Source organism: Saimiri boliviensis, chromosome 9 (genome assembly GCF_048565385.1).
Source record: "Saimiri boliviensis isolate mSaiBol1 chromosome 9, mSaiBol1.pri, whole genome shotgun sequence".
Taxonomy (NCBI): domain Eukaryota; kingdom Metazoa; phylum Chordata; class Mammalia; order Primates; family Cebidae; genus Saimiri; species Saimiri boliviensis.
The window spans coordinates 66,902,690-66,927,199 of NC_133457.1; the positions used below are offsets into that span (position 1 = coordinate 66,902,690).

A 24,510-nucleotide genomic window follows, 5' to 3' on the forward strand; every position below is an offset into this window, starting at 1 on the left:
AAGCAAAGCAATTCCTCTGAAGCTAGGAGACAGAGAGGGGGAAGCCGTGCAACCATGCGTCTGAACACGGAGCAGCAGCCCGAAGTGGGGCCCACATCACAGCCTCTGAAGCAGATTCACCATTCACTATGTTTAGAGTTTCCAAAAGCACACACTTCTCAGAAAGAACTCAGTAATGCTTCAAATCTCCATATATCCACTTTTAACATAAATTCAATGCCATAACCAATTCAGTAGAATGGAAAGAACTTCGTGCCAATACTTTTGTAATTCTTAGGATATTTCACTCTTTTAAAAAAAAGAACTATATCATAAAACGTGATTATCCCACAAAAACCATGAGGACATAGAATGTAAAATACGTTTTTCAAATTAAATTAGAGGCTGGCATTATTCCAATTGAAGTAACTTAGGAACAGCAATCCTAGTATCGTATGTTCCCAATCATGAGTGGGAGCTAAGCTACGAGCATGCAAAGGCATACAGAGTAAAATAATGGGCACTGCAGGCTCCCAGGTCAGGGAGGGGAGAGGGATTTAAAACCACTACATACTGGGTACAATGTACACTGCATGGTGATCAGTGCCCTGAAGTCTCAGACTTCACAGTTACACAACTCATCCGTGTAATCCAAAACCACCTGTACTCCAAAAGCTACTGAAATAAAAAATATATATTAAAAATACATTGATTAATGGATTAGCGGTCAGGTGCGGTGGCTCATGCCTGTAATCCCAGCACTTTGGAAGGCTGAGGCAGGTGGACTGCTTGTCACCAGTAGTTAGAGACCAGCCTGGAAGATAACACAAGACACTATCTCCACTAAAGGTAAGAATTAAAAGATGAGCAGGCATAGTAGTGTGCACCGGTAGCCCCGGCTTCTGGGGAGCCTGAGGTGGGAGGATCACTCCAGCCCAGAAATGTGACGTTGCGGTGAGCCACGATCACACTACTGCACTCCAACTTAGGCAACAGAGTGAGTCCCTGCCTCAAAAAGCAAAAATTAAATTAATTTCAAAAACAGTAATGGTGATAATGTTGCACAGCACGATGAACTTAGTGAATTAAAACCTGCTGAGGCCAGGTGTGCTGGCTCATGCCTGTCATCCCAACACTTTGGGAGGCTGAGGAGGATGGATCACTTGAGCCCAGGAGTTTAAGACCAGCCCGGCACCTGGTACACAGTAAGTACTCAATAAAGCTTGGCTAAAATAATCTTAAAAAAAAAAAAAAAAAAAAAGACCAGGCTGGGCAACACAGGGAGGCTACGTCTCTACAAAAAATTTTAAAAACCAGCTGGGAAGGATGGCACACACCTCTAGTACTAGCTGCTCAGGAGACTGAGGTGGGAAGAGGGCTGACGCCCAAGGTGTGAGCTGTGACTGTGTCCCTGCAGTCCAGCCTGAACAGTGAGGCTCCATCTCAAACATAAACACAGTAATCATCTGTTGAAAATGAAGAGAAAATGCAATGGCAGTTAATGACAATGAGCACAATGAGTAACCCTTCCTGAACCAGCTAAAACTGTATGTTTTATTTTAGAAAAATGTCAGAAGAGCAGTTAGAGTCTATCTAATTTTTAATACTTTGTTCTTACTGCATACATCACATGAGAGCTACAGTGTCACCGCAAAGGAAAAGACGCGTCTTCACGACGGAGCCCTCTGGCAGTGTCGCCTTAATCAAATGATCAAAGTAAGCGCAGCTAATGAACCTGCCGTTGTGTGCTTCCCGGCGAGTTCAAATACGAAGTGCCCAATATCGCCGATGATATGTTCCTACCAAAAAGAAAGCTGTAACCCGAATCGAACGAAGTCTCCAGGCCTAACTACGGTCCACAGGGAATGTGTGGACTACAGAAATAAGTTAGCAATACCACGATGAAGCAGACACATCTGGACTGTGGAACATTCTACAGGACAAACAGCCTGGACTCTCCAAGAAATCAATGTAATGTGGCAAGAAAAAATAGAGGAACAATTCTACAAAAAAAAAAAAAATTAGGAAAGAGATTCCAACAGTGAATTACAGAGAACACCACGTCAATTCTCCTAAGGATGCAAAGGTCACTTATTTTTAGTAATTCTATTAATATAATCCACCTATCAATAGAGATAGGAAGAGAAATTATACACTCAAAGTTTCAGACGCCATACCAAACTGAATAACCATTAAAGTTAAAAGCATAGAGGAAACTGGTCAATACTTACTTAACATGGTTGTATGCCAACACCAAATATTAAGGAGCATGCACAGCAGTGAACGTTCTTTCATTGGTCAAAGCATTTTAACTCATACAACCTTTTTGGAAAACAGCTTAGATTACCTCCTGAAGTGGAACACACACATATCCTATAACCTACCAATTCTATTCCTACACAGACCAAACAGACAGCTTACGCAAATGCATCACAATGTGTGTGCAAGGTGTGTCATAGCCAGATACAGAAAGCAATCCAAATGCCCATCACCAGTGATGCCGTGTACCCACGCAGTCAAAATGAATGACAGGTGTGCACAACAGGGATGCATTCCACACACGTAATATAAAGTAAAAGAAGCCAGAGACCAAAGTATACATATCTTAGGACTCAATTTAAATGAAATTCAAAAGCAGGCAAAGTAGTCATAGGATTGGAAGTTACAGTAACTTCCTTTGGTGCAAAGGGAGAGAAAAACGGTAGGGGAAGGACACGCGGGTCCCGGGGATGCTGGCACTGTTCTCCTCAACGTTCCACTCAAACCCAGTGCCAGTTTCTTGGGTTTTCACACTTTGCAGTAATTCGTTAAGCAATACATGTATGTTTTGTACATACTTCTGTATATTTCTAGCACTTCAATAAAAAGGAATTATAATTTTCAAACCAGAAAGTACAAAGTAATCCTTAAATATCTAGGGAAAAAAAACTGGAAACATACATAACTATATATCATATTGGTGACAAGCACAAAGCAAAGATTTAAACTGACGGAAAAGTCAGCATTTTGACTGTACATATCATTCAGTGGGTTATATCCCAAGGGAAGAAAGTACTTAAAATGTGTCTTGTAGTTTTGTTGTTAGTAACAATATGTGTACTACTATTTTTTACCTATTCTAAACTCTAAGCTAAAAAAAGATCATTATAGGGGGCCGGGCGCGGTGGCTCATGCCTGTAATCCCAGCACTTTGGGAGGCTGAGGCAGGTGGATCACGAGGTCAAGAGATCGAGACCATCCTGGTCAACATGGTGAAACCCCATCTCTACTAAAAATACAAAAAAATTAGCTGGGCATGGTGGCGCGTGCCTGTAATCCCAGCTACTCAGGAGGCTGAGGCAGGAGAATTGCCTGAATCCAGGAGGCGGAGGTTGCAGTAAGCGGAGATCGCGCCATTGCACTCCAGCCTGGGTAACAAGAGCGAAACTCCATCTCAATAAATAAATAAATAAATAAATAAAGATCATTATGTTAATGTTATTAACAGTCAAGAATTCTCTTTTTTTTTTTTTTTTTTTTTTTGAGACGGAGTCTTGCTTTGTGCCCCGGCTAGAGTACAGTGGTGCAATCCCAGCAGCCTCCACCTCCTGGGTTCAAGCAATTCTCATGCCCTAGCCTCCCAAGCAGCCAGGATTATAAGCATGCAACAGCATGCTCAGCTAATTTTGGTGTTTTTAGCAGAGAGAGCATTTTGCCACGTTGGCCAGGCTGGTCTCAAACTCCTGAACTCAAGTGATCCACCCACCTCGGCTCCCAAAGTGTGGGGATTACAGGCAAGAGCCACTGCACCAGCCAGGACTTTTAGCTCATGAGAAGAAAAATCAAAATTGTAAATCAAGAGGTAAAAACGAATTTTAAATCTGAATTGGGGCCAGGCGCAGTGGCTCATGCCTATAATCCCAGAATTTGGGAGGCCAAGGCAGGTGGATCACCTGAGGTCAGGAGTTTGAGACCAGCCTGACCAACATGGTGAAACCCTGTCTCTACTAAAAACACAAAATTAGTCGGGCATGATGGCTCATGCCTATAATCCCAGCTACTTGGGAAGTTGAGGCAGGAGAATATCGCTTGAACCTGGGAGGCAGAGGTTGTGGTGAGCCGAGATCATGCCATTGCACTCCAGCCTGAGCAACAAGAGTGAAACTGCGTCTCAATTTAAAAAAGAATCTGAATTGGAAGGGTATAAGTAAACTCAAAATTTCTCTCTTTTTAAGAATCAACAGTGCCTAGATCTGACCTCTGAAGAGTTCTACAAGGAAAAAAAAATCCTAGAGAACCCAGACTGCCATCTCTAACTGTATCTTCTAACAAAAAGTAAACAAGATTTCTTGTAGAAGTGGTTTCAAAACTAGGAGCTGACTATTCCCAAAACAAGCCTGTGAAAGCTCACCCCCCGAGAAGCCAGCAAGCTATCAGAGACAGGAGCAGGCTCATGTCAAAGGGAGGAAGGGGCAGACTTGAAAGGGCTCCCACTGGATGGAGATGAGACCATTTAGGCATCAAAAAGACTAATGATTGCAAAGGACTAGACCAGGCGTCCCCAAACTACGGCCCGCAGGCCGCATGAGGCCCCCTGAGGCCATTTATCCGGTCCCCCCGCCGCACTTCAGGAAGGGGCACCTCTTTCATTGGTGGTCAGTGAGAGGAGCACAGTATGTGGCGGCCCTCCAATGGTCTGAGGGACAGTGAACTGGCCCCCTGTGTAAAAAGTTTGGGGACGCCTGTACTAGACGATACACATACACATGTATAACCTGTGAGTTCTCAGAACATAAATCAATCTCGATGGCCACTTAGGAGATTACTAGGGCACCAATTCTTTATTCTGAAAACGGACCCATGAAAAGAAACAATCAAGCATGTATCCTGCCTTGCGAAACACACTCTACTTTAGGATAACCAAATAGTTGATCAGGGAAAGCTCTTCTGTAAGAAAACGTCCAACAATACACAGAAAGGAAATTACAGAATAAGACAATTATCATTTTGCAACTCTAAAGGATTACTACATGAAGACAATAATCGATTGATGTTAAAACTATTAAATAAAAAAAGTGATGAGTTTCTGGCTCACAGATGAGTGTATGAAGAAAAAAGAGTGATGGGAATATTTATAATAAGGCTGACCGCATCTGACTCTAGGGATGAACTTTAACCCCTCTAATAGGGGCATATACCGTTTAGTCGTCTCACTTTCTATGAAGCAGGAGGAGAAATACAGTACCGACTATGACAAATTCCTGCTTCCCCAAGCCATCCTCCCCAAAAAAAGTACTGAACCAAGGGTCCACATCCAAGCAGCAGCGTGCAAGAAAGGAAAGACGAGTGATAAAGGACTCTCTTCAATAACACCAAAAGAGTGCAATAAAGCTTCTGATAGTCCAATCTGGGCCAAGACAAGGGACAATCTGTCTGTAACAAATAAATAACACCAAAAATCAGACCAGGAATTAAGAGACTTAAGGGTCACATTATCTAAGAACAATCCTGGCTCAAAGAACAATTGCAAAATGACATGTATGACACCACCAAGAAAATCTGCGCATTCACTGGGTATCAGATGACGCTCAGGGACTACTGCTGAAAGCATGGGGTGTGATCACAAAATTGTGGTTATATATTTTTCTACTTCTTTTCTGTTAGAAAAATGTATTTTCTAGTAAAATAATATTGTTTTATTTAAAATACTCCAGCAAGAGAGAGAGAAGGGGAGAGAGAAAAAGGGAAAGGAAGAATGAAAGCAGGAGACACAGATGGAACAAGATGAGCCGGTGCTGATGACACCGGAAGCAAATGATGCTGCCTCATCATTCTAGTCTCTCTGCTTCTGTAGACATTGAAATTTTCCTTAATAAAAAAACCTTTTGAGACAGGGTCTCGCTCAGGCTGGAGTACAGGCGCATGCTAACAGCCCGCTGCAGCCTCAGCCTCAGCCTCCCAGGTTCACGTCTGATGTGTCCCACCACGCCTGACTGTTTTCTATTTTTTGTAGAGAACAGGTCTCCTTATGTTGCCCAGGCTGGTCTCAAACTCCTAGGCTCAAGTGATTTTCCCACCTCAGCCTGCCAAAGTACTGGGATTACAGCCATGAGCCACCACGCCCAGCCAATAGTAAGTACATTTAATGAATGGGTTAACCTAAAACGTCTGTTAATATTCCTTTTGGCTGGGTGTGGTGGCTCACGCCTGTAATCCCAGCACTTTGGGAGGCTGAGGCGAGTGGATTACTTGAGGTCAAGAGTTCGAGACCAGCCTGGCCAACATGGTGAAACCCTGTCTCTACTAAAAATACGAAAAAAAAAAAAAAACAGCTGGGCGTGGGTGCATGCCTGTAATCCCAGCTACTCAGGAGGCTGAGGCACAAGAATCACTTGAACCTGGGAGACGGAGGTTGCAGTGAGCCAAGATTATGCCACTGCACTCCAGCATGGGCAACAGAGTAAGACTCGGTCACAATAAAAGAAAAAAAAATCCTTTCAGTTCTAGAATTTGATGGGTCTATATTAAATATACTAAAATATATTCACTGCATGCTTCAGACTAAATATACTGCCTTAATATCAAAAATATTTCTTAAATTATTACACACAGAAACCACAATGACTACAGAGTGGTAAATGTGTTATCTAGGAAAATAATCTTCAGATGGCTATATTTTTCTGTGAAAAAGATACAGATGTCAATAAATGCTTCTAAAAGCATAGAGATGATGAGCAGTTATTTTCTGTAGCTGCTGATGAGACAGTCAGATGAAAGAGACTTAAACTTGGCCGGGCGCGGTGGCTCAAGCCTGTAATCCCAGCACTTTGGGAGGCCGAGGCGGGTGGATCCGAGGTCGAGAGATCGAGACCATCCTGGTCAGCATGGTGAAACCCCGTCTCTACTAAAAATACAAAAAACTAGCTGGGCATGGTGGCGCGTGCCTGTAATCCCAGCTACTCAGGAGGCTGAGGCAGGAGAATTGCCTGAACCCAGGAGGCGGAGGTTGCGGTGAGCCGAGATCGCGCCATTGCACTCCAGCCTGGGTAACAAGAGCAAAACTCCGTCTCAAAAACAAAAAAAAAAAAAAACGAAAGAGACTTAAACTGTATTACAAGGATAGTAAAATAGATTTTTGCTCCATTTTTTCTGTCTCTTTGTGACGAATTACACCATCGTATTCTCCTAACATTCTTTTAATCATTCAATAAACTCTTCGGCATTGACTGAGGGCCTGAAATACATATTACTTTGCTGGCTCGGCACTGTGGGGTACAAAGGTGAGAAACAAAACGAGCTCCTATGCCTTTAAAATACTCATAGGGGCCAGGTGCAATGACTCACGCCTGTAATCCCAGCACTTTGGGAGCCCAAGGCAAGCAGATCACTTGAGGCCAGGAGTTCAAGACCAGCCTGGCCAACATGGTGAAACCCTGTCTCTACTAAAAATACAAAAATTAGTGAGGCATGAACCTGCAGTCCCAACTACTCATGAGGCTGAGGCTAAGACTCTTGAACCCAGGGGGAAGAGGTTGCAATGAGCCAACATCACAACACCGCACTATAGCCTGGGCAACAGAGCGAGACTCTGTCTCAAAAAATAAATAAGTAAAATATAAAATAATATGCTTATAGGATCTTCAACCACAATTTTTCTTGTTCACTGATAGTAAACCTCATAGAGAATTCAGGATTTATCTCACACTTGAAATTTTCTTACTGATTACTGGAAAATTATCCACAATCATCCAATTGTGAGTTTTACAGAAACCTAAACTAAAGATTGACCAGCAGACTCCACAAGGTTCCCAAATCCCCTGAAATCATGTGCTCAGTGCCGACTGCATCTTTCTGAAGAGGCTATAATGGTTTTCATTGACCTTTTTCATCACAAATAGTAAAAAATCACCAATGGAATGGAGCCAAACATCTTGCAGCAAAAACTTTTTTTTTTTTTTCCTGAGACGGAGTCTCACTCTGTCGCCAGGCTGGAGTGCAGTGGTGCGATCTCTGCTCACTGCAACTTCCACCCCCTGGGTTCAAGAGATTCTCCTGCCTCAGCCTCCCAAGTAGCTGAGACTACAGGTGCATGCCACCACGCTGGGCTAACTTTTTGTATTTTTAGCAGAGATGGGGTTTCACCATGTTAGCCAGGATGGTCTGGATCTCCTGACCTCATGGTCTGCCCACCTTGGCCTCCCAAAGTGCTGGGATTACAGGAGTGAGGCACTGCACCTGGCCAGAAACCTCTTAAAAAAAAAAAAAAAAAAAAAAAAAAAAAAAAAAAAAAAAAAAAAAAAAAAACAGGAAAAAGATGAAACATGGTACCACGTACCTGCTCAGCCTCCACAGATCCTGCTTCTGGAAGTTGAAACATAAATTCTTAAAACTTGGCCAAGCGCGGTGGGCTCACGCCTGTAATCCCAGCACTTTGGGAGGCCGAGGCATGCAGATCACGAGGTCAGAAGTTCAGGACCAGCCTGGCCAACATGATGAAAACCTTTCTCTACTAAAAATACAAAAATTAGCTGGGCGTGGTGGTATGCACCTGTAGTCCCAGCAGGAGAATTGCTTGAACCCAGAGGTGGAGGTTACAATGAGCCGAGATCTCACCACTGCACTCTAGCCTGGTGACAGAGCGAGACTCCATGTCAACAACAAACTTGCACAACTTTTTTTCTAGTGCTTGAATGACCTCTTGTGGCTACTGAAGTTATCACAGCCAATTGCTCACAGCAGGAATTAAGTTGCTACAAAAGTAATTACAGTTTTTGCCATTAAAAGTCATGACCAAAGAACTAAAAAGTGTTGAAATAACAAAATTAAGACGGCATCACAAAGGAGCACTTGGTTCAGTTTCAGGTTATTGCATAAGTTCTCTATTATCCACCCAAATTTAGTTCACAATACAGTGTGTGTAATTCAAAACAGTTCACCAGGTTGTTAAGCACACATCATTGTTTTAATGAAGTATGATTTTCCCTAAGTTATTGCATTCCAAATTAATAAAGCATCAGCAAACACCCATGAAGAGAACATTACTGGAATAAAAGATACAAGAACCTCAGGAGTTAACACCCGCCCCTCCTCTCAGTGGAGGCAGCACCGGGAACACAATGTCAGCAAAAGGTACAACTGGAGTAGGAGAAACACTGTGAGAATACAGGCTGGCCGCAGAACTCAACCTGGGTGAGCAGAGGTGGCAAAGGCGGTTCAGGAACTGCTGGGCCAAACTCTCTGAGTGGGGGTGCAGCAGCAGCAGGTACCAGTGGATGTGGGCTGCACATCACCCAGGGTGACGGGCAGGTCCCGGGTTACTTCACATGCCCTCTGCCCAGTCCCTTGAGAATTCCTGCAGCAGTAAATACAGCACCTTCCAGACACTGCCACAGGGAGTTCCAAGCATACTGTACAGTTTAATTCATTCATTGCAAAATACTTGTCAGTATCTATCTAGACACAAGGCAAAGTCTGCGCACTGGGGTGGAGCATCGAACAAGACGGTTGAAATCCCTATTCCAATGGAGCTTGGAGTCTAGTGTGGGAAGAGAAAGAAGTACGTAAAACGTCAGGTGGTGACAAAGGCTGTGAAAAAGATCAAGTAGAATAATCGCGTTGGAAATTCCAGGTTGGCCATAGCATTCTTTTCTGTAAGCTGGTCATCTCAATTCAGACTAGCTGCTCTTCAAGCACTAACAGCCACAGAGGCTGGAGGCTACCACGCTGGACAGTGCAACAAATCTGAAACTACCATCCAGGCCTTCTTAGTTCATGATCTTTATCCTCTTTCTAAATCCTCAGAAAATTCATCCAACCGATCTTCAAATCCACTAACTCAGCTTCCTAAAGCATCCATCCTACTTACCATTGTAACTACTGAACAATGTAATTCAACAGTCACATTTTACATATTCAGAGGCTCTGTCTTCACAGCTCCTGGGCAACGAACACCTGCTGTGGCAGTGCAGGAACAGCCTCTGAACTCCAGGGACTCTGTCTCCCCCACCTCCTACAGCGACTCCGACTCACTGGAGGCCTTTTGCTCTGAGCCATCAGAAGGAACCCCACTTTTGAGAACCTCAGCCTTCTCATCTTCCTGGTAAATACTGCCCTGTGTGCTCGATCTTTAGATAAAAATCTACCTGACACATCTCTGAGAACCAGGCTGGGTACCATCAGTGATCACACAGAGTCACAATTCACTTATTTTAAGCCCTCCAAAAAAGGAAAAATTCAGACTTAGTGGCATTTTACTAGTAGGTCAGAGATCCAACAGTTTGCAGTAAATAGAGATGGAACTGTAAGCAAGGGAAATACAGTGAGACTAAATTAATATCCACCCAGACACTACAGGCCAGCCGGGACATTACCCCAGCAATTGGCCACGGGAGTGGATGGCACGGACAGAAAATGTTCAATTCCCCTTAAAGTTCCAAATACAAGCTGGCTACTAGAGTGAACACCACAGACACAGAACGTTTTCCAATGTCTCTTAAAGCCCCACGCCCCACACAAGCAGCTTCAGCTCTGCAGCCCCTCTCCTTACTCCTTTTTCACTTCCTTCAGGAGCTCTCGCTTTCTTTTCTCCTACACTGACTCTTGAGCCTCTCCCAGTTCGAGGAATAAAACTCCATTACCAATTAAGCGTAATATACATTAACAGAATAGGTAGAAAGGAGTCTTTAGTATGAAACACTAAATTCTACGTGAAATGCCAGAAGCACATGAATTTTGAATTATAAGCTATGCTTTAACTAGGAAATACATTAGCTGTAATAAAATGTTGCACAGACTACAAGAAAACTAGAAATGAAAAAAGCCCTATTCAAAAACGAATGAAATGATGATGAGCAGAGGGCACAACCCTTGCTAACGCTGCCGTGCCACTGTAATGACGGGCCACGCCGTAATGCGCTGCTGTGTTTAAGCCTAAAGGTCTGCTGAGGTGACAGTTTCAGAACGACTGTCACAATCCCACAAAGAAAAATCAAGTGAAGGTCAATGAAAGCTGCATGTTCTAAATGACAGAATCAAGAACAGCATTTTCTTGTCACGTGCCCCATTTCAGTAATAAAAGACGTTACCTCAACAACAGGTGTGTTTTCCTGGAGCTCAGCTGTGTGCGAAGCCAGCAAACCAATCACCCGAGCAACCTTGGCCCGTCTGCAAATGAGAGAACACAGGCTCTGAAGAGGAGAGTCAGGGACCGAGGAAAGTTACCCCAGCTAGTCACATTACGCAGTGATGAGCAGCACGTATGAGACCGTGAAATTAAACGGAATCGGACAGGTCAGACCCACACTGCCCCATGTATACAGCCCAGAGAAACTCCCTCGGACACACGGGGAGACGGGAGCTGCCGCGTCCACTGCAAGGACAACAAAATTTAAACAAGTTGTGGGTCAACAGTAAAAGGAAAAATACAACTTTTAAAAAGGCTTAACCAGAGAAAAGAGCAAAACAGTAATTACTACTTTTATGGCCAAGTACAGAGGCATTTGGCTAAAGGTCTCTTTCCTACTTGTTAGTAGATCAATGAGTTTCTATGTCAGTCGTAAATAATATCTGAACAGTGACATATCTATATATATTCAGTTTAACAGAAACTTTTACAATCAAGTTTTTGAAATAGTGTACTATTTGCATAAACACTGGTTTTTTAATGAGGTGTTCCCTTAGTATCCAGCAGAAAACTGAGTTTGATAAATTACTATTAATGAATCACATTCAGTGTGATTTAAAAAGTTATTTCATGCAGAAAAATTAGTTTTAATGAGTTTTTTTCTAATTGAAACAAACGGTGAGTTGATGAGAAATGCACTCTTATTTAGTGATGTCTGCATGCTGTCAGGGATAACAGTACGTAACTTAGTTTATATTTTTTACCTTCTTAAAATAAACCTATGTGGGCACCCAAGGGGGAAACCAAATCAGACTCAGAGAAGTACTACAGGGCAAATATCTGCGTGCCCATGACTTCAACATACAGAAATAATTCTTAAAATTTCAACACTTCTTAAATTACCCATTAAAATCTCATAGCATATACAAATTAAAGAAGTCCTAGGCAATTGCAGAAGTAGCACCCCACCTCCGAATAAAAAGATATACTTTAAAAGTAGTCATTTTGAAACATGTCTGCAGGATAACTGGAAAAGCCATCCTCTCACCTCAACCCCACAAGCGGCTGGGACTACAGGCGTGCACCACCACGCCCAGCTAATTTTTTTACTTTTTGTCGAGATGGGGGTCTCACTACGATGCCCAGGCTACCCTTGAACTCCTGACAAACAGGCCTTCCATCTTAGCCTCCCAAAGTGCTGGGATTACAGGCCTGAGTCACTGCACCTGCCCATGTCTTTTAAAAGGTAGGCTCAAAATACTTACGGAACACTGAACCATTTTTCAATCTACAAAAGTAAATATTAGTTGCCAGACTTATTCAACTAAAATAAAAATGTATCCACATGCCAATTATTTTTCCTCATACAACCAAAAACAATTCCCATTAGAACAAGAGAAAACACACTACCTAAAAACCGTATACTTTTAAAATAGAAACTTTAAATAGCTTATGAATAGTCACTTTTTACCAGAATCCTAAATACAAGTCCCACATACCCTATATACAACACCCTCACAGTACAGGCTGTTTCTCAAAATTCAAGTTTTCTCAGGTCACCACGCCAGGTGCCCCAGTGACTCTGCCCCTCAGAACCAACCCAGCTCCATGACAGCATCTAAGACAGCACCGTCCCACAAACCTTCGTGCGCTGACAGAAACGTCCCACGTCTGCACTGCTCAGTGCAGCATCCACTACACACGTGACTATCATGCACATGAAATACGACAGATGAGAGCAAGGAACAAAATTAATTAATTATTTATTTATTTATTTATTTATTTATTTATTTTGAGACAGGGTCTCACTCTGTCTCCCAAGCTGGAGTGCGGTGGTGCAGTCTCCGCTCACTGAACGCCTCCCAGACTCAAGCAATCCTCTCAACTCAGCCCCCTCGTAGCCGCGACTATAAGCGCGCCACCACACCTGGCTAATTGTTGCATTTTTAGCAGAAACGGGGTTTCACCACATTGTCCAGCTGGTCTTGAACTCCGGAGCTCAGGTGATCTGCCCACCTCGGCCTCCCAAAGTGTTGGGATTACAGGCATGAGCCACTGCTTCTGGCCATGATTTTTAATTTACAAACGACCCCACAGGTGAGGGTGAGGGAGACAGTTCCCTGAGTAATCACTCAGCTTCCATGTTCCTGGTCCTGGTCACCTCGTAAGTAGGACCAGTAACACTACGTCCCTCGAGTTGCAGAAATCAAAGGAGATAATCCACGTGCAAAAGCACCGTCGTGTCTGACAACATGTGCCGAATGAGTAAATTACTATTAATTTTTAATTTAAATAACCCCCACAAAGTTAATGGCTACCACATTAGAGCAGAACTCTAATTTTGTAGTTACTTATTCATTCATTCACTTGTTTATTATCTGTCTCCCCGACCAGCCCAGAAGATCCGTGAAGGTCGGGCTGTATCCCGTCACCATTGCAGGTACCTGGACAGTGCTTGGGGGGCACTCAGCCATCTAAAAATGTTGGTTTAAAGAATATATCAACACCAAAAGCGGAACGACCACACACGTGCGCAGGAAAGGAGTTCATGGAGGCGTGACCGTGCAGGCAAACAGGGTTTCCAGTTTCCAAAGCGACGCTCAGCAGATTCAAGGCTAAACTCATGGAAGAAGATTCCCTTTAAACCAAAAACCATACAAGCAACACAAGACGGAGATGCGAATCTTTATACACCAAATAACAAAGCATGAAACGCAAACCCAGAGTAGTGGCAACGTTCAATTTTCTTTTCTTCCGAGCACAGAGAGGCAGCAACAGTGAATACAGTCATCAACACGTTCACACGCTCAAGCACCCTAAATAAGACTAACAAGGTCAAAGTGACAGATGCATCCATCACACTCTGCACCCTGCGAGCACCGACCACCCTCACTCAGTGGGAGGCTGTACAGGATGGTGTCTAAGACTCCGAGATTCAAAGTCACGGACCTCACCATGGGTGCAGGAGACAGCAGCCTACGATCATCACTCATCACTCACATGCCTGGTAGACACAGTAAGTGGAACCAATAATAATATGTACCCCATATTGTTCTGAGAATCAGGAGATAATGCACATGCAGAAATTACCACTGTGTCAGGACGATTTGTGCTGAATGAGTAAGCTGCTATTACTACATTATTATTAAGGACTACCTTCGTGGCATACATTAAAAATGATTTATATTAGACCACACAGATAAATTAATAGAATTCTCTAATGCAGAAATTATACAGGACTCATTTTGATGTAGTAAAAGGAGAAAAGTAAAAATAACTAATATAAACCAAAAAGCCTAAACACTTGTGAAGTTAAAAACACCTCTGCCAGGTGTGGTAGAGGTAATTACAGGCTCACGCCTGTAATCCCAGCACTTTGGGAGGCTAAGACAGGCAGATCACTTGAGGTCAGAAGTTCTAGACCAGCTGGCCAACATGGTGAAATCCCATCTCTACTAAAAAAATACACAAATGAGCTGGGTGTGGCAGTCCACACCTGTAATCCCAGCTACTCGGGAGGCTGAGGCAGGAGATTCACTTGAACCTGGGAGGCAGAGGTTGCAGTGAGCTGAGATCATGCCACTGTACTCCAGCCTGAGTGACAGAGTGAGACTCTGTCACACACAAACACACACACACAAAGGGGAAAAAAGGCACTTCTATATATCTTATACATCATATTAAAAAATAAAAACTTTGGCCGGGTACACTGGCTCACACACTTTAGGAAGTGTGTAAGTAATCCCCAGTACCTTAGGAGGGCAACATGGAAGGATCACTAAGGCCAGGAGTTCAAGACCAGCCTGGCCAACAAAGCGAGACTCTGTCTCTACACACACACAAATACATATATATATATTTTCAATTTAGCCAGACATGGTGGCATGCACCTGCAGTCTCACTCCAGCCTGGGGGACACAATGAAACCATATTTTTTTTTACAGTGAGTCTCTTAAAAACATAATAAAATAAATAAGGAAAGGAAACAGAAGGAAAAATAAAAGGGAAAGAAAGCATATGCATCCATAAGTCGCAATAATGAAAGTAATACAGATCCAAACTTAGGAGACATGCTCTGTCTTTGACGACCACAGACTAAACACCTGACACTCACTTTTCTGATCCCTCTACAGTCTGCTAAAATACAAGTCCTTTTATTAAATGATAACTGGAAACTAAAAAGAGGGCTACGAGTGGACCAGAAAGTTTGAGAAAATCTCAGATGACATGCACAGATAGAATCAAGACTGCCAGGACCAGCAAAGGAATCCCCTGTCTAAAGAACCACACGTAAACAGATGTTCCCAAGGAAGCCTCAGGGACTTTGAATAAACTAAGACAAAAAGCAAGAATGAGCCACAGGACCATCATCAGATTAAACAACTGCGCCAGGAACAACTGTGCCCTTGTCCAGGGAACGCAGAGCCAGCCAGGCCCTGCCTCTTCTCCATCTCCCTTCCCTGGTACTCAGAATAAACCCTGCAGCCCTGGCCTCCAGGGTAAACGTGGAAAATCGTTCCTACAGTGAGCAATCCACCTTGGGGTGTGACACAGGCATCGACGTGGGGAGAAAGACTGTGGTCCTCCGGACACTGAAGCAAGGAAGGGGTTAAATGAGGAAAGCCAGCTCCACTCCAGAGAAGAACCCACCCTGGCAACTGCAGAGGCCTCCAGGCTGCCTACCTCATCTTCAGCCAGTGGAATCCCAAATTCAAGTCAACCAGTCAACAGGCCTCACTCACCCATATACCAGCCCTTTCTTTAAGGACGGGCTACTGGAGAAAGAGACTTAGGCAAACATCATGGAGACTTGTACTGCCAAGTCGTACACCAATTTAATCATTTATTCATAATATCAACTAAGAACCAATCAATTTAATCATTCAATCATAAACTAAGAACCAATCCATTTAATCATGTATTCATAATACAAACTAAGAACCAATCCATTTAATCATATATTCATAATATAAACTAAGAAGCAGATCACCAGGGCATTTGAGAAGTAAATAGCATTAAAAAGCAGGACCATGAAGAAAAAGAAGTGACCTACAGGTTCAAGAGAGAAGAATGCAATGTTTATAATCCTAATCTTTTTCCTTTTTTTTCTTTTTCAAAGTCCAGGTTCCAGGTTTACGCTATATAACCCTAATGCTTAACCTTAAATATTAGCAACAATATTTACTTCTAAATTCTGCCCCAAAAAGAGAATTTTTATAATCCTAATATTTATCCTCAAATTCAAAAGTGTATTATACACCAAATATAGGCAGCTAGGAAAAAGGACCAATCAAAGAAAAAGAAAATGGTGGGGTGGGGAGGGGAGGGGAGGGGAGGGGAGGGCAGGGAAGGAGGAGGGAGGGGGAGGGGGAGAAGAGTGGGGAGAGGAGGGGAAGGAATGGAGGGAGGAAGAAAGGGAAGGAAGGAAGGAAGGAGGGAGGGAGGGAGGGAGGGAGGCAGGGAGGCAGGGAGGCAGGGAGGGAGGGAAGGAGGCAGAAAGGGAGGCAGGGAGGCAGGGAGGGAGGCAGGGAGGCAGGGAGGGAGGGAGGCAGGGAGGGAGGCAGGGAGGGAGGGAGGCAGGGAAGGAGGCAGGGAGGGAGGGAGGCAGGGAGGGAGGCAGGCAGGGAGGGAGGCAGGGAGGGAGGCAGGGAGGCAGAGAGGGAAGGGAGGGAGGCAGGGAGGCAGGGAGCGAGGGAGGCAGGGAGGGAGGGAGGGAGGGACGGAGGGAGGCAGGGAGGGAGGGAGGGAGGGAGGGAGGCAGGGAGGGAGGGAGGGAGGGAGGGAGCGAGGGAGGGAGGCAGGGAGGCAGGCAGAAGAGAGCAACTGAAGCAAATTAGTAAAAAGAGATTCCCAGAAACAATCTAGTAAAAGTTACAGGCCTGGAATGAAAAGAAAAGCTAACTCAAACAAGACACACAAAAGAGAAAAAAAGGTAAGACTGACCCCCAAGCCCTACAGAGCTATAGTTAGTACAGGGAAGAGACCTCAAACTCCAAAGTGTGGCCCAGAGGTGAGCCACTGAGAGGCCTTCTTGAAAAAGAAAAATATCGGCCAGGTGTGATGGCTCACACCTGTAATCCCAACACTTTGGAAGGCTGAAGCAGGTGGACTGCCTGAAGTCAGGAGTTCAAGACCATCTGGTCAACATGGTGAAACCCCATCTCTACAAAAATACAAAAATTAGCCAGGCATGATGGCAGATGCCTGTAATCCCAGCTACTTAGGAGATAGGAGAATGGCTTGAACCCGGGAGGCAGGGGTTATAGTGAGCCAAGATCATGCCACTGCACTCCAGCCTGGATAACAGAGCAAGACTCTGTCTCAAAAAAATAAAATTAAAATTAAGTAAACTACCAAATTATGAAATCTAATCAACCAAGAGGAGAACTACAGTAAAGAAACACGAAAACTGTGTTTGTAATTTAAAAATTAATGATAGGTAATTCAAGTATAAAACTCTTATTTAAAAGACAGAAAAATCCTTCCTAAATTCCTATCTCAAAAGGCACTTGCCACAGTAAAAAGCAACCTATGTAATGAGAGAAGATATTTGCAATCATTTATCTGACAAGGGGTCAATACCTAGAACATACCAAACAAATACCTACAACTCAACAACATAAAACCCAATGCAAAAACTGGCAAAAATACTTGATCAGACCTTTCTCCAAAGAAGATATACAAATAGCCAACAATCACATGAAAAAATGTTCAACATCACTAGTCACAAAATACAAATCAAAACCATGAGATACTACTTCACACCCATCAGGATAGCATTAGCAAAAGCAGACAGAAAACACTAATGTTCATAGCAGCATTGTTCACAACAGCCAAAAGACAGAAACAAGCCAGGGCCCCAAAACAGATGAAAAGATAAACAAAATACAGCATATACATGCAATAGAGTATTATTCAGCCTTAAAAAGGAACAAAATGTTCACACATTAGTTATAACATGGATGAACCTTGCAAATGAAACCAGTCCAACTGTCCTATAGAACTGATGTTTACAGTCTTCTTCAATAAACATAAAAATGGACCCTCCCAGTCTTAAAACTTGTGAAAGTTACATTTGTCTTATCTGAGTTCCTCCCTTGGGAAACCAATCATCAGGCCTCCCAGATAGTTATCAAGGAACTGAAACTTACCAGATCACTACATCTAGACCATAAGACACCAGATCCCCTCACCCATCATGACTGCCTAACCAACTACCTGCTTCCTGTCCACCAACTCCTCTTTCTCACCCTTCCCTAACTCCTGTTTTCCCATGCATGGTTACATTTCTTCCCTGCTAAATAAACCCCTGGTTTTAGTCAGTTGAGGAGACAAATTTGAGACTGATCTCCCATCTCCTTAGCAGCAGCACCCAACTGAAGCCCTCCTCCCTGGCAACACTCACTGTCTCTGGGATTGGCTTTCTGTGCTGTAAGCAACAGGGCCTAGACCAAAGCCACTGATGTTTCAGTGGCAATATGAGGTACTCACCATAAGCAAATCCACAAAGATAGAAAGTAGAATATAGGTTACCAGGACTGGGGAAGGGACAGGGAGAGTTGTTGTTTAACAGATAAAGAGTGTCTGTTTAAGATGATGAAAATGTTCTGGAAATGAATAGTGGTGACGTTTATACAACAATGGGAATGAAACTAAATGCCACTGTACACATAAAAATGGCTAAAATGAAACATTTTAGACTATGCATTTGTTAATTGCAAATATTGTTATTTGCAATTAACAATTTTTTTAAATCACAGTATTACATTATTACTATATGTGAATTATAGCTCATAAAGTTGACTGGCAAGGATAAAGGAATATACAATTTGATAAATACCCAACGTTGGAAGTTTGAACAAAAGGCATTTTAAACACATTGGACACTTTTAAGAGCATTTTAGCAATTTTTCAGAAATCACAAAAATATTTATTTTTGCCTTCTACCCATTTGTTCTAATTCTATGAATCTTCCCTAAAGGGAAAAAGAAAAGGCAGGTGCAAAGATTTAAGCCCAAAAATGTTCATCAAAATGTTGTTACAATATTATAATACTATCCAAAAATAGTAAACAAATGATCAGATATTCACAACATATAAAAAGTTTAAGTATTACGCATTTTGTTTTTAAATGTTAATAGCATTTAAGCTACATAATATATACATTATGAAGGAAAGCAAACTTCTAAAATTGTATCATGTGATTCTAATTTTTTACATGCAAGCAAAACTAATAAATAAATATATCTGCTTCAATAGCAATTACCTCCCAGACTAAGTTAAGGACCATTTATCATGTGCTATCAAAGTAATATAACCTGAGGTCAGAGAAAACCTCGCTGGAAGTAGCTCTGAATGGAGAAGGAGAGTTAAAAAAAGATTTCTACCAAAGAACTTGTCTACCTCAGTATTTGTCATTTTATTCAAATTAAAACTGTTTTACAATCAAACTTCAATTTTTAAAAGTGGGGTAAAAACCAGTACGTGGGGATTTTGGTGTCCAAGGGGATGCTGGAACCAGTCTCCCGGCTGACCCATGACTGTGCTTGGAAGTGATCTGGAATGTCTGTTTTAAATGTCAGCAGGGGGCACCCCAGTCAAGGATGTTACACGTTTTAGATAAAATTGTTTAAACAAGTATTTCACCGATTCATTTTTAATGGGCATATCCTAAGCCTTCTCAAAGTATTAAATGCTCAACCGTTACCTAAAAATCCTGCTTTCTATTACCAGATTTTACTTTGGGAGAGTAGTACTAGATGTGTAATAAGAATGACTCTTACTGGTAAGCGTTTTCTAAACTCCTGTGGTTTCACCCATGTTTCACCAGCACAGGACAGTAATTGTTATCATACCCCTGCCACAATTCAGACTCCTTTCGCCTCCATTTTTACACGTGCCTGTCCTAACAATCCTATGAGATAAGCCAGCCTGATGATAACAACCACAACTTCTACAACCCCAACCCCACTGTAAATGAAATGCCCACCAAGAATCAGGCACTACACAAGGTCTCTCACAGATTTACCTCATTTAAATTGGAGTAATTACCAAAAATCTATGAAGTATTTATCTCAACCCAACTTCACAGATGAGGCTACTGAGGCTCAGCAATCAAAGTAACTGGCCCAGAAAGCAGAACTGTGATCACATACCCAGGTCCGTCTCAATCCCAAACCTATACCGTTTCCTTGTCCCACCCACACTCCCCAGGAAACAGAGATTAAGAAAAAGATAATCATTTAGCCAAGTCTTACTGACAACCGAAACCCAGAGCCTCCTAGCCCTTGATCTGCTGTGTTTTCCACCTGGCACACTGCTTCTACAAAAAGCAAGGACACTTCCTTCCATCAGGAGTTTATAAATCATAATCCTATTAGATTACAAATAACATCATAGGGAAGCTATGCGCTAGGTGAGGGTGTCCAAGGGAAACTCTGAGGAAGTATAACTAAACCAATACACAGGGGCCAGGGTTTAAGTATTTTATAACCAAACTCAAAACAGTAAGGTCAGGAAGCTGCAGTGGCTCACACCTGTAATCCTAACACCTTGGGAGGCAGAGATGGGAGAATCGCCTGAGCCCACGAGTTAAAAACCAGCCTGGGCAACAGAGTGAGAGACCCTGTCTCTACAAAAATAAAAAAAACAGTTACAGTTAATAAAGTTTCCAGGAGTAGCTGAGATAATTCCAGAATTGAATTTATAATATTAGGAGAATGGCTATTTTTAAATATTCTAATATTTATCATTGGAACGCCCATAAAAATTGCCTAGGGGTAGAGTTATCATTATGTCAGAATAATTTATGATAATTATTTAGGACTCTCCCTTTGATAAATATGTATGCTATAACTACTTAATAAAGTCATGAAAAATAATTTAAATATAAATATTACTTACATATCCCAGTTTGGAGCTATCCGTAAATGCTGTATTAGCAACTGGAACTAGAATAAAAAATTAAAATGTAAAAAAAGAAAAAATTAAAAGACTTAATCCACAAAACACAGAAAGTGAAAGCAAAGTTAACAACTCAGATCTTTATAAAAAGGAAATTTACAATGTACACCAAAAATGATATTTACTAAATTACAAAGGTACTAGTATATGAATATGATTAAAATAAAAACTAAGAACAGTACTTTTAGTTTCTTCTACCACTTTATATTCTCTAGATGACTGCCCTTACCTGATAGACACACACCAACTATCAAAAAAAGTAATATTGGCCGGGCGCGGTGGCTCAAGCCTGTAATCCCAGCACTTTGGGAGGCCGAGGCGGGTGGATCACGAGGTCGAGAGATCAAGACCATCCTGGTCAACATGGTGAAACCCCGTCTCTACTAAAAATACAAAAAACTAGCTGGGCATGGTGGCACGTGCCTGTAATCCCAGCTACTCAGGAGGCTGAGGCAGGAGAATTGCCTGAACCCAGGAGGCGGAGGTTGCGGTGAGCCGAGATCGCGCCATTGCACTCCAGCCTGGGTAACAAGAGCGAAACTCCGTCTCAAAAAAAAAAAAAAAGTAATATTAATACTATCCTGAAAGCAAACGAATGAAGTTTTTCAAGCAAATTCCCAAATGAGGGCCCACGATGGAAATCACCTCTGAACCACAGTAATTCCTGTCTGAGGATGACTTCAAAAACTCTGCCAATCAATGCTCAAACGTGAGCCAAAAGAAACAAAAAAACTCTGACCAATTCCCATGAGCTTAGCAACGGATCAACACAGCCCAGAAAGTGAATTCCCAGGGGAAGAGGGAAAACGTGTCTTACGAGGAGGATGTCTTTCTTCAAGGTCACATCAGAAGAAATCTTGCAGTTTACCCGATGACCTAGTAAAGGAACCGACACCCCCACCCACTGCACATGGGCAGTTCACTCCCGTCACTGATGAGAAGGTAAAAGGTCTGTCTTATGATATCACACTATTTTTTTTTTTTTTGAGACCAAGTTTCACTCTTTTTGCCCAGCCTGGAGTGCAATGGCACGATCTCAGCTCACTGCAACCTCTGTCTCCCAGGTTCAAGTGAGTCTTCTGCCTCAGCCTCCCGAGCAGCTGGGATTACAGGAGTGCACCACTATGCTCGGCTAATTTTGTGTTTTTAGTAGAGACCACGTTTCACCATGTAGGCCAGGCTGGTTTCAAACTCCTGATCTCAGGTGATCCACCTGCCTTGGCCTCCCAAAGTGCTGGGATTACAGGCAGGAGCCAAAGTGCCTGGCCTGATTTCACATATTTTTTTTAATCTTACAAGTTAACATAAAATGGAAATGTGAGCATCAAAAAAAAAAAAAAGTTCAAAATCACCATCTACTCTCATCTACGTTAAGACCTAAGAATTAAGCAGAGGATAATTTTCATAAATCTAAAATCATGATAAATCCAATTTTTCATGGTAGTTAAATCAAACTGATACTTTAGCACTTCTTGAGGCTCTATAAAAAACACAAGCTTAAGCCAGGCTCGGTGGCTCATGCCTGTAATCCCAGCAGTTTGGGAGGCCGAGGCGGGTAGATCGCAAGGTCAGGAGATCGAGACCATCCTGGCCAACGTGGTGAAACCCCGTCTCTACTAAAAATACAAAAATTAGCCAGGCGTGGTGATGGGTGCCTGTAGTCCCAGCTACTCGGGAGGCTGAGGCAGGAGAATTGCTTGACCCTGGAAGGCAGAGGTTGCAGTGAGCCAAGATTGTACCACTGCACTCCAGGCTGACAACATAGCCAGATTCCATCTCAAAAAACAAAAAAAAATGTAAATACATAAGGCATGTCACAGAGGCCTACCAGGGGGGAGTGGAGGAGCCTGGTGGCCACCGCCTGGTGACCGGCCACCACGCACAGATAGCACAGCAGATTCAGCTTGGCCCGGGAGGCCCCCATGCTCCTCTCGGCGCAGTCTATCTGCGAGCACACTTGTTGCAAAAAGTCATTCCAATCTTGGTCTTTCAGAAATAGTAACTTGTCCACTGCCAAGGAAAGAAAATGGTAAAAACACATATGAGAAAAAGAACTGCTGGAAAGAGTACATGAGCAGTAAACACAGAAGGACAACAGCTGAGGACAAAGAAAACACCGCACTGTCAAAACCAGAAGTAACTCCAAAGATGACACGACTTTATTTGTCCTTCTATATTCCTCATCTCTTTACCTATCCACGGAAACTTTTTAACCACGTCAAGGGAAAATCATGCTTCAATTAAAGCGCATGTCTGAAGCACAACTGTCCCACAACCTAGACTATAGCAAAATGCAAAGTTCAATACAACTGAGGGAAAAGACAAACGAGCCTTTGTATACATAAATCAACTCTGAAACACAGGGAAAAGCACAAATCTTACAGTTCTTAAAAAGTTCCAATAAGCCAGTCATGGTGGCTCACACCTGTAATCCTGGCACTTTGGGAGGCCAAGGTGGGAGAATCACGAGGTCAGGAATTCAAGACCAGCCTGGCCAACACAGTGAAACCCCGTCTCTACTAAAAACACACAAAAAAATTAGCCAGATATGGTGGCGCATGCCTGTAATCCCAGCTACTTGGGAGACTGAGGCAGGAGAATTGCTTGAACCTAGAAGGCAGAGGATGCAGTGAGCCGAGATCACACCACTGCACTCCAGCCTGGGTGACACGGCAAGACTGTCTCAAAAAAAAAAAAAAAAAAAAAAAAAAAAAAAAAAAATTTCCAATAAAATTACTGTAAAAAAAAAAAAAAAAAAAAAGGATAACATGATAGCTAAAATCACCTGAAATTCCAACCTCCAAATCCCTATACAAAAAAAGGCAAAATCTAAGAAATGTGATACCCCCTAAAATCAACATATTTTCGGCTGATCTCTATGTTTAGACAAAATAAACTGTAAATATAATTTCCTAAATAACTCAAAGAAGAAAAAGGAAATAGTATTCCAGGTAATAATTCTCTAGGTTTGCGTAAATAGTTCTACTCGGCACTGAAAGCACTGTTAATAATATCTTGCTTCACTTTCGTCTTTCAAAAACGTCCTTCTACACAGTTTCTTTTTTGTTTTTCATCAGTAATTAAGTTGATCGATAGAAGCCCTTAGCTGGTTTATTTAAAGCTAAATTGTATTTAAAGCTATATCTTAAATTTACTTTAAGTAATAGATTCTACTCTGGCCGCAATGAATAATTTTCCCCAAATCGAGTTTAACAGCTTAAAATACAATTTGTTAAAAAACAAACAAACAAACAAACAAACAAACAAAAAACAGTTTAAGAGACGTAAAAATTTCTGCCATTCACCCTAAACAAGATTCTCATTAGTGCAGCAGAAACATAGTCATCGTCCTGTAAGCATCTCCACCCCACAGCACCTCCACAGTCACGAGCCACCTCGTCCTGTTCTCAAATGTCCCCGTCCCTCCCACAAATCCCAGTCCCTTGCTGTCCCCAACCTTGTGGCAC

General features: G+C 42.5%; 1 protein-coding gene across 11 annotated transcripts in view; it reads right to left on the reverse strand.

Annotated features, from left to right (window-relative positions):
* ULK4 (unc-51 like kinase 4) overlaps positions 1-24,510 on the reverse strand; it is a 621,709-nt gene that overhangs the window by 550,983 nt on the left and 46,216 nt on the right. For all 11 annotated transcript variants that reach the window (XM_039461864.2, XM_074406079.1, XM_074406080.1 and 8 more), the window contains exons 15-17: positions 22,872-23,053; positions 20,984-21,030; positions 11,043-11,121 (exon numbers count right to left, since the gene is read on the reverse strand). In XM_039461864.2, coding sequence (XP_039317798.1) covers positions 11,043-11,121; positions 20,984-21,030; positions 22,872-23,053 — 308 coding nt within the window. The remainder of the gene's footprint in view (positions 1-11,042; positions 11,122-20,983; positions 21,031-22,871; positions 23,054-24,510) is intronic.